A 10,000-nucleotide genomic window follows, 5' to 3' on the forward strand; every position below is an offset into this window, starting at 1 on the left:
GTTCAGTATTCTTTTCTTACCAGTGAATGACACGAAATAAATTATATCAAATTTTATTGCGAGTCTATTGGAAAGGTACTACTTGGTATAGCATATCAAGTTCATAGCTGACCCTATAAACAAGTTGGTCTGATCCTGTTAGAGAAACTGGCATGTCGTCTATAAATAAAATGTTTGTAGAGTCAGAGAAAATATTAGATTAAAGTAGATCAGAAATGGTATAAGACCTAAAACGCTGCCTTATAGAACACCAAGAGTAACCAGGGTACAGGATGAAGGAAAGACAGACAGAAGGTGACCGTTTTTTCTTCTTCTTTCTTCAAATTTCAAAACACAAACCGAGGCCTTACTCTTGAATGCACACACACACACACACACACACACACACACACACACACACACACACACACACACACCGCGTAGTGTAGTGGTTAGCACGGCCGGGTTCGAATCCTGGTAAGCGGCGAGGCAAATGGGCAAGTCTCTTTATGTGTGGCCCCTGTTCACCTAGCAGTAAATAGGTACGGGATGTAACTCGAGGGGTTGTGGCCTCGCTTTCCCGGTGTGTGGTGTGTGTTATGTGGTCTCAGTCCTACCCGAAGATCGGTCTATGAGCTCTGAGCTCGCTCCGTAATGGGGAAGACTGGCTGGGTGACCAGTAGGCGACCGAGGTGAATCACACACACACGCACAGGTCTCAGTCCTATCCGAAGGTCGGTCATTACGAGCTCTGAGCTCTTTCCGTAGGGGAAAGGCTGGCTGGGTGACCACAGACACACACACACACACACACACACACACACACACACACACACACACACACACACACACACACCGCGTAGTGTAGTGGTTAGCACGCTCGGCTCACAACAGAGAGGGTCCGGGTTCGAGTCCCAGGCGCTGCGAGGCAAATGGACAAGCCTCTTAATGTGTAGTAAATAGGTACGGGATGTAACTCGAGGGGTTGTGGCCTCGCTTTCCTGGTGTGTGGAGGGTGTTGTGGTCTTAGTCCTACCAGAAGATTGGTCTATGAGCTCTGAGCTCGCTCCGTAATGGGAAGGCTGGCTGGGTGATCAGCAGCTGATCTTTGCGAATTACACACACACACACACACACACACACACACACACACACACACACACACACACATATATATATATATATATATATATATATATATATATATATATATATATATATATATATATATATATATATATATATAATTTTTTTTTTCAGGTGCAGTATTTCCTTGCTACTCTGAGAGGTGAGGTCACGCTACCGTCACTTGAAGAAATGACAGCCATCGCCCACAAAACTAACCATGAACGAAGGGAACAGGGATTATCAGATAAACACTACCACACTCTTTCCTCGGACCAGTTTGAGTACCTCGAGGACTTGGCGAGGGAAGCTGGACTGAAGCAACCGCCGCTCTTCATGCCTCAGTTACTGAGGATAGTGTTGCTTCGGTTGTTTTTTTCATTCCCTGTCTTTAAGAGCTACAGCTACGACATCTCTGGGGATGGCGTTATAATAGAAACTTTGAGAGGACGACGTATAGCGACACACTGGGATCTATTTAAGCTAATCTTGACACAGTTTGTCCGATGTCTTTGGAGAGACTTTCCACGTGTGGTCGGTTTCTTTGTTTCCCATCTCATGAGTAAATTCACTGGATTTTTTAGGGTATCGAAGTAGATAGACTCATTGATTAAATCAACAACATAATAATATATGTATAAACTAATAAAAATGTAAAAACAAACAAACATTAGTTTAGGAAAAGATAGAAACAACGTAAAAGGAACAGAGATGTGACATGTAAGAAACTATGGAATAATAGTTAGCTGGATGGATGATTATTGTCTATTAAGATCAGATTTATATTTATATATCCAAAGTGATTCAGCAATTCTCAACTCAGATAATGTCCTGGCTTTGCAGAAATTTTGAAGTCCTGTTTCCTAAAAGCATGCCCCAACTCTCTTGAATGACTTCTTATGACAGAAAGACCTGGATTTGAGACATGTTTGATAGTTCGTAATTATACATCCTTTGTTTCTAACATTTATAAAATCAACTCAGTTAAAACTTAACTATTTAAGGCCTTTTTATAGCTCTTGGATCAGTTTTGATAAAGAGGTAGACAAAATATTTTATATCCAAGGGATATCCATTAACATTATTTGAAAACCAAGTAAAACGGTTTGTGTGCATTACGTTTAAAAACAGACACATGAGAATTGATGATAAGCCCGGCAGGTACCTCATATTACCTTTCCGGGGTTATATCAGCTATCATGTTAGGAAGCAATTAACTGCTTTGTTACGCAAGCACTTTCCGGACTTAACCTTATATTTATATTTAATAACACAAAAACTATTGGATCTTTGTTTTAGCTATAAGAATAGGCAACCTGATTCCTTGAGCTCTAGCATAGTATATGGTTTTAATTGTCCCAGTTGTAAAACAGGGTACATCAGCTCATCAAGTCAAAACTTAAAATTGCATATGTGAGTACAAGGACATCTCGTTTAGAACTGGCAAGCAGATCTCAAATCTAGGTTTTTCTGTCATAAGAAATCATTCAAGAGACTGAATTTGCGACTGAAACTGCAAGTCGCTCGAAATATCGACTGAGCCCTTCTAGTCTAAGAACGTCACATATAGCGACTAGAAAGTATCGACTAGTTGTCGCCATGGTGGGAAAAGAATGTAAACAAACATCTACCCACCAAGATGTCTTCCTCCAGTGACAATGCTCTTTTAGCGTACCGGAAGAGTCAACAGAAAAGAATATGTCTGTGGATGCGCCTCTGGCTAAGTAGAAGGAAAGAAAGTAGTGTCTACGACACACTAATCTTAAAGAAGACTATGCGCAATTGCAATCAAATTAAACCATAAGAAGTCTTCAATCCCCCACCTCCAGCAACACCCTGCATTGAGGGAAACAGTTCTTGGAGAGTGGCAGCTGTTTCGTCAAACGACGATTTGTGCAAGCTTTTGTTTTACTGTATAATTAATTTCTCTTGGGTCCAAGATGTATTCTTTTTCCCTCACCAATTCTATCTTCTCTACATCGACACCACATTTTCAAAGCTTAATCCGTGACGTCACAACGTGAATAAAGTCGCAAATCGACTGAACAAGACCAACATGTTAATTCATCCCAAGGTGCCTTTTTCGAAAATTCTCACATTTTCCCACTCTCTACCTCCTCACTTATCATTGTCTCCTAATTATCTCGTTCATATTTCAAGTACTGTCATTTATTTCGCCAACACAGAGTGAATGTGTATTAATATCCCATCATTCTGATCATATTCAAGCATCCCTGTACTTATAACTTTTCTCATCCCTTTTATATGGATCTATAGCTGGGAGGAGGAGGAGGAGGAGGAGGAGGAGGAGGAGGAGGGGGAGGAGGAGACACGGTAGCTGCGTCACGAGCCTGAATAAGTTCTCCTGTGATATACCACACACACACACACACACACACACACACACACACACACAATTAAGAACAGATAAAATACCTTTACCTAACATTTTTCTGACTGAGAGAGAGAGAGAGAGAGAGAGAGAGAGAGAGAGAGAGAGAGAGAGAGAGAGAGAGAGAGAGAGAGAGAGAGAGAGAGAAATATCAATCTCCTCCCAGCGCAGAAAAGAACACCACTGATTGGCTTGTGTGGGTCAGCCAAGTCCAGCATTCCAGGAACAAAGGGAGGAGCTTAAGTAAACACTAAATTCTACCAGTGCGGTCTCTGCTTGGCTGATTTCATCTCTGACAGCGCTTCTGCAGGGGCTTCAGCGTGACGCGGCCGCCATGACTCCAGGAAACACTACAGAATGTCTCAGAGTGGTCATGGAAATCGTAGGTTCCGCACTGCCGGCGTAAAAGAAGGTGTTCAGGGTTTTAAGGCGTTAGTAAATGTTCTTCGGGGTTTCTAGGTTCTGGTTTTAGGTATTTTCATGACTATAGTTGTTGTTTAAGGACTCCGTATTATCTATCGGAAAAAAAAAATATCCATGAAAATCCGTAAAATCTTCTTAGTGGGTTCTGAAGAGTCCTAATGGGAGTCTTCCAAACCATGGAGTCTGTCTTTAACTCACTGAAGGGTACTTAGCGCTTAGCAGTGTCAAGTCTAACCATGAAGGTCATCCAGCAACACAAATATTAGAAAAGTAACGAGAAGAGACAGCGAATGTCTTGTTGGAGAGACAATGTGGCATTACTTGCACTCCTTTTGATGGCGTTACGTTCTATACATGCAAAGTGTCTGGGATGGCGGTCTTTCCACCTTATCATTGCATGTTCACGGTCGTAGATAGACGGTAATCATGTCGAACTCAAAGTTTCACAGGTGACAAATACTGAACAATGGGCAAACGGATTTAAGGATGCTTTTACGTTTCTAATGATAAATTGATAAGAATTTTACATTGTTAATTTGAAGAATATTCTTGACAACCCGACTAACCAACTCTTTAGATTTTCAAAATAATCATGTAGTGAGAGATCAAAGTATTTCAGAACATTGTCACTAGATGTTAGTACGTTTGCCATTTGATTCTTTTAGGTTAGTACTTGTTATTTCTACATTTCTTCAAATCACTGTCCCGTTAGTCCTCGCTAAGACTTGTATTCAGAGACGCTGCACTCTCTCAACATGACTATTTTCAAGACCATATAGATGATTAGCTGTCAAGAGTGCTTTTGCCATTAATATTATAGAAATCTTGTTAATCTATCACTAAAACTGGAAAGAGATTCCTTTAACAAGCCGTGTAGCATCAACTAGGGCCTTTGAAAGTAGTGAGGTGCGCGCATAAGGGTTTCGTAATGGCAATCGTAGGACAGTCCCATGAGTCGTGTGATCGTAACCCACTGTGTTCGTGTCTTCCTCTCCACAGTTTGGCTACGCCGTGCTCATTTCGGGCACACCAGGCAACTACCAGTACAGCGGCCCCGTGGTGACCATCCTGCACATCATAGAACGCCACCTTGGCCTGTGGTGAGTGCAAATATCAATTTTCCACTTTATGTTCTGCTGGCGGAATATTCTCCAATCTTGTTTTTATTTTTAATTTTTTTTACTTGAGGAAATAATGCGTAGGTTTGTTTCTGTGTGCACCACATTATGCGTGGCTAGCTTGTTGTAAGTTGTATGGTGCTCGGTGTGTGATTGCATTTGATATTTTTCTTCATTTATTTAATTAGTTTTCTATCAATTCTATTTTTCTAATTAATTTAAGTTAATTTAATCAATTTATTTATTTGTTTACTTACTCTATTAACTTCGAAAATTCTTTAACATTTCAAACACTATTCCATCTTCTCTCAACGCCCTTTGGTAGACGTTATTACGTGCATGAATGAAATAATTATTTACATGGGCGACTTCTAAACTTTTCCAAAACTACTGTCAGTACTACTACTACTACTACTACTACTACTACTACTACTACTACTACTACTACTACTACTACTACTACTACTACTACTACTACTACTACTACTACTACTACTACTACTACTACTACTATTACTACTGTTGCTGCTACTACTAGTACTACTACTGCTACCACGGTCATTATTAGCTATACATGAGTTGCCAGAAATGTAGATAATATTCAGTTTAATAGTGAAGGCAAGCAGCGCAGGGCAAGAGGCGGGCAGTGGTGTGGACTGTGGATTGATAACAGGTATTTCTAGTTTCCAGTTCATGGTATCGAAGCACCGCGTATACGGCCACCAGCAGCCCAACGGTTCCTGGACAGGCCTCATTGGTTTGCTGCAGCGACACGTGAGTTTTTTTTTTTTTTTTTTTTTTTACATTACAAGGGCACTGGCCAAGGGAAAACAAAGTGTTGGAAAAAAAAAAATCCCGCTGGTTGCCAGGCCCTGTTAAGAGGAAAGTAGGAGAAAGAGAAAAAACAAAAAAATCTAAAAGGAGGGCCCAGTTAACGTAAGAGGTGTCTTGACACTCCTCTTTTGAAAGAGTTTAAGTCATAGGCAGGTGGAAATACAGACACAGGTAGAGAGTTCCAGAGTTTACCAGTGTAGGGAATGAAGGAGTGAAGATACTGGTTAACTCTTGCATTAGGAAGATGGACAGAATAGGGATGAGAAGAAGTAGAGAGTCTTGTGCAGCGAGGCCGCAGGAGGGGGGAAGGCATGCAGTTAGCAAGTTCAGAAGAGCAGACAGCATGAAAACAGCGGTAGAAGACAGATAAAGATGCAACATTGCGGCGGTGACTTAAAGAATCAAGACAGTCAGTTAGAGGAGAAGAGTTGATAAGACGAAAAGCTTTAGATTCCACCTTGTTTAGTAAAGCTGTGTGTGGATCCCCCAGACATGAGAGCCATACTCCATACACGGGCGGATAAGGCCCTGTACAGAGCAAGCAGCTGGGAGGGAGAGAAAATGGACGAAGACGCCACAGGACACCTAACTTCTTGGAAGCTGATTTAGCAAGAGTAGAGATGTGAAATTTCCAGTTTAGATTTTTAGTGAAGGATAGACCGAGTGTGTTTAATGTAGAGGAGAGGGAAGTTGAGTGTTATTGAAGAAGAGAGGATAGTTGTCTGGAAGGTTATGTCGAGTAGATAGTTGTAGAAATTGAGTTTTTGAGGCATTGAACAAAACCAGGTTTTCTCTGCCCCAATCAGAAACAAGTGAAAGATCAGAAGTTAGGCGTCCTATAGCATCTCGCCTTGAGTCATTTAATTGTTGTTGGGTTGGGCGTCTGTTGAACGCTGTTGAATAATGCAAGGTGGTATCATCAGCATAGGAGTGGATAGGGCATTGAGTCAGATTTAGGAGATCATTGATGAATAATAGAAAGAGAGTGGGTGATAGGACAGAACCCTGTGGAACACCACTGTTGATAGTTTTAGGGAAGAACAGTGACCGTCTACTACAGCAGCAATAGAACGATCGGAAAGGAAACTGGAGATGAAGGTACAGAGAGAAGGATAGAATCCGTAGGAGGGTAGTTTAGAAATTAAAGATTTGTGCCAGACTCTATCGAAGGCTTTCGATATGTCAAGGCCGACAGCAAAGGTTTCACCGAAGTCCCTAAAAGAGGATGACCAAGATTCAGTTAGGAAAGTAAGAAGATCACCAGTAGATCTGCCTTTACGGAAACCATACTGGCAATCAGAGAGAAGGTTGTGAGCTGATAGATGCCTCATTATCTTCCTATTAAGGATAGACTCAAAGGCTTTAGAAAGGCAGGAAATCAAAGCTATAGGGCGGTAGTTAGAAGGATTGGAGTGGTCACCTTTTTTAGGGACAGGTTGAATGTGAGCAAACTTCCAGCAAGAAGGATAAATAGAAGTAGAGAGACACAGATGAAAGAGTTTGACCAGGCAGTGAGCGAGTTCGGAAGCACAGTTTTTGAGAACAACAGGAGGGACTCCATCCGGACCGTAAGCCTTCCGAGAATCAAGGCCAGAGAGGGCCAGGAAAACGTCTTTATAAAGAATTTTAATTTTAGGGATGAAGTAGTCAGAGGGTGGAGGAGTAGGAGGAATATGCCCAGAATCATCCAAAGTTGAGTTGGTAGCAAAGGTTTGAGCGAAGAGTTCAGCTTTAGAAAAGAAGAGACAGCTGTAGAGCCATCTGGATGAAGTAAAGGAGGGAAAGACGAAGAAGTAAAGTTGTTAGAGATATTATTGGCTAGATGCCAGAAATCTCGAGAGGAGTTAGAATTGGAAAGACTTTGACATTTTCTATTGATGAAAGAGTTTTAGTAAGTTGGAGAATAGATTTGGCATGATTACGGGCAGAAATATATAGGGCATGAGTTTCAGCAGTTGGATGGCTACGGAACCGTTTGTGAGCCGCCTCTCTATCATTGACAGCACGAGAACAAGCAGAGTTAAACCAAGGCTTTTTAGCTTTAGGGTTAGAGAAAGTATGAGGAATGTATAGCTCCATGCCAGAGATAATCACCTCTGTTATGCGCTCGGCACAAAGAGAAGGATCTCTGACATGAAAACAATAATCATCCCAAGGAAATCAGAATAGTACTGCCTTAGTTCCTCCCACTTAGCAGAGTTAAAATGCCAGAAGCACCTCCGCTTAGGCGGGTCCTGAGGCTGCACTGGAGTGATAGAACAGGTAACGGAAATTAGATTGTGGTCGGAGGAGCCCAACGGAGAGGAAAGTTTAACAGAGTAAGCAGAAGGGTTGGAGGTTAGGAAAAGATCAAGAATGTTGGGCGTGTCTCCAAGGCGGTCAGGAATACGGGTAGGGAACTGCACTAGCTGCTCTAGGTCATGAAGGATAGCAAAGTTGAAGGTTTGTTCACCAGGTTGGTCAGTGAAAGAAGATGAAAGCCAAAGCTGGTGGTGAACATTGAAATCCCTAAAATGGAGATCTCAGCAAAAGGAAAGTGAGATAAGATGTGCTCCACCTTGGAAGTCAAATAGTCAAAGAATTTTACATAGTCAGAGGAATTAGGTGAGAGGTATACAGCACAGATGAATTTAGTTAGAGAGTGACATTGAAGTCTTAGCCAGATGGTAGAAAATTCTGAAGATTCAAGATTGTGGGCACGAGAGCAAGTGGTGTCGTTACGCACGTATGCGCAACATCCAGCTTTGGATTGAAAATGAGGATAGAGCAAGTAGGAGGGAACAGAAAAGGGGCTGCTGTCAGTAGTCACAGACAACTGTGTTTCAGTTAGGAAGAGAAGATGAGGTTTAGTAGAGGAGAGGTGGTGTTCCACAGATTGAAAATTAGAACGAAGGCCACGAATGTTGCAGAAATTGATAGTGAAAGTATTAGATGAAGTGTCAAGACACCCAAGGTCGACAGCAGAGGGGCAGTCCGACCTGGGGACATTTATGGTCCCTCCCAGAGGGGACTCCGAGGCAGGGCGTGGTGAAGCCATTATTAAATTTTGATTTGAAGAGAGTGTAAAAGTGTAAGGTGTTGTAGTGTAGTGTAGGAAGTAGTAGAAGTTGTCTTTAGAGGGCAGGCTGCAGCTGCTCAATTGTATAAATGAGACCACAAAGGGAACCGGGAAGAGAGGACACGGGGAATCACTCAGTCTGCAGCACTGCCTACATCCCCGTAAGTACCTCTCCTGGAGTATTCCACCGGGCGGCAGGTGACTACTGCCTACTCCATATATATTGCTTCCTTCACTTTGAATACCACTTTCTTATATGTTACACATTTGCCTTCTTTCCTCTTTCTTATCCAACTCATAAATATTATTTGCCTGCACTACTCGTAAAGCCCGTATTCAGAAACACTTCCCCTCTCTTTTTTTATCATTCCTGAAGACCACAGAGATGATTAACCTCCTTCGAAGCCAAAGTTGTTCCTCTTGTGAAGGTAGAAGGAGGCGATGGCGTAGTAGATAGGGTGGTGAGCGTGGGATCGGGCATACGTCCACACTTAGATTCGAATCCTACCACATACCGCTTTGAAGCTATGCCACCATCATGTCACCATGATGCCCAGGTTCTATAGGTGGTTACACCAAAGATGCGCTTGGGTGGTCATATGGACCCTGATATAGGTACCACTATAAACAATATTTCCTGCGCCATTAATGGGCGGAAGCTTAAGAGCGCTTCTCACATATACTCTTCAAGTATGCCTACAGGCGCTATAGGCCATAATGTAAAAAAAAAAAAAAAAATGAAGCCGCTGTAGCGTTTGGCCAGACTCACAAGGATCGAAGCTGTTTGGCTGCCCAAGGCTTCTTTCGCAACCTCACAAAATATATATCTAGATATACGATCTGGTGTGCATGAATCAGTCAACGTAGGGAAGATATACAATAAATTACTTATTATTAACAATTCATCCTCACCTCCTGTAATAACATTCTCGATGGAAAGGCCAAAGAACACAATTGAAAAAGTTTCACTCATGCCTGTTTATAATTTTTCTCATGATGCAATGAAAACAGTATCTTGTTTTTCTATCTATGTGTACTTAAGAAGTATTTCTGGATCGAGGGAAATCAATG

The 10,000-nt window shown here is 41.9% G+C and overlaps 1 protein-coding gene across 2 annotated transcripts in view; it reads left to right on the plus strand.

The window, feature by feature from the left end:
• LOC123503245 (flavin-containing monooxygenase FMO GS-OX-like 4) overlaps window positions 1-1,940 on the plus strand; it is a 12,197-nt gene extending 10,257 nt beyond the window's left edge. For both annotated transcript variants that reach the window (XM_045252811.1, XM_045252812.1), the window contains exon 8: window positions 1,240-1,940. In XM_045252811.1, the coding sequence (XP_045108746.1) occupies window positions 1,240-1,701 (462 nt within the window). In that variant the 3' untranslated portion in view covers window positions 1,702-1,940. The remainder of the gene's footprint in view (window positions 1-1,239) is intronic.
• The last annotated feature ends 8,060 nt before the right edge of the window (window positions 1,941-10,000 follow it).

Source organism: Portunus trituberculatus, chromosome 13 (assembly GCF_017591435.1).
Source record: "Portunus trituberculatus isolate SZX2019 chromosome 13, ASM1759143v1, whole genome shotgun sequence".
Lineage (NCBI taxonomy): Eukaryota > Metazoa > Arthropoda > Malacostraca > Decapoda > Portunidae > Portunus > Portunus trituberculatus.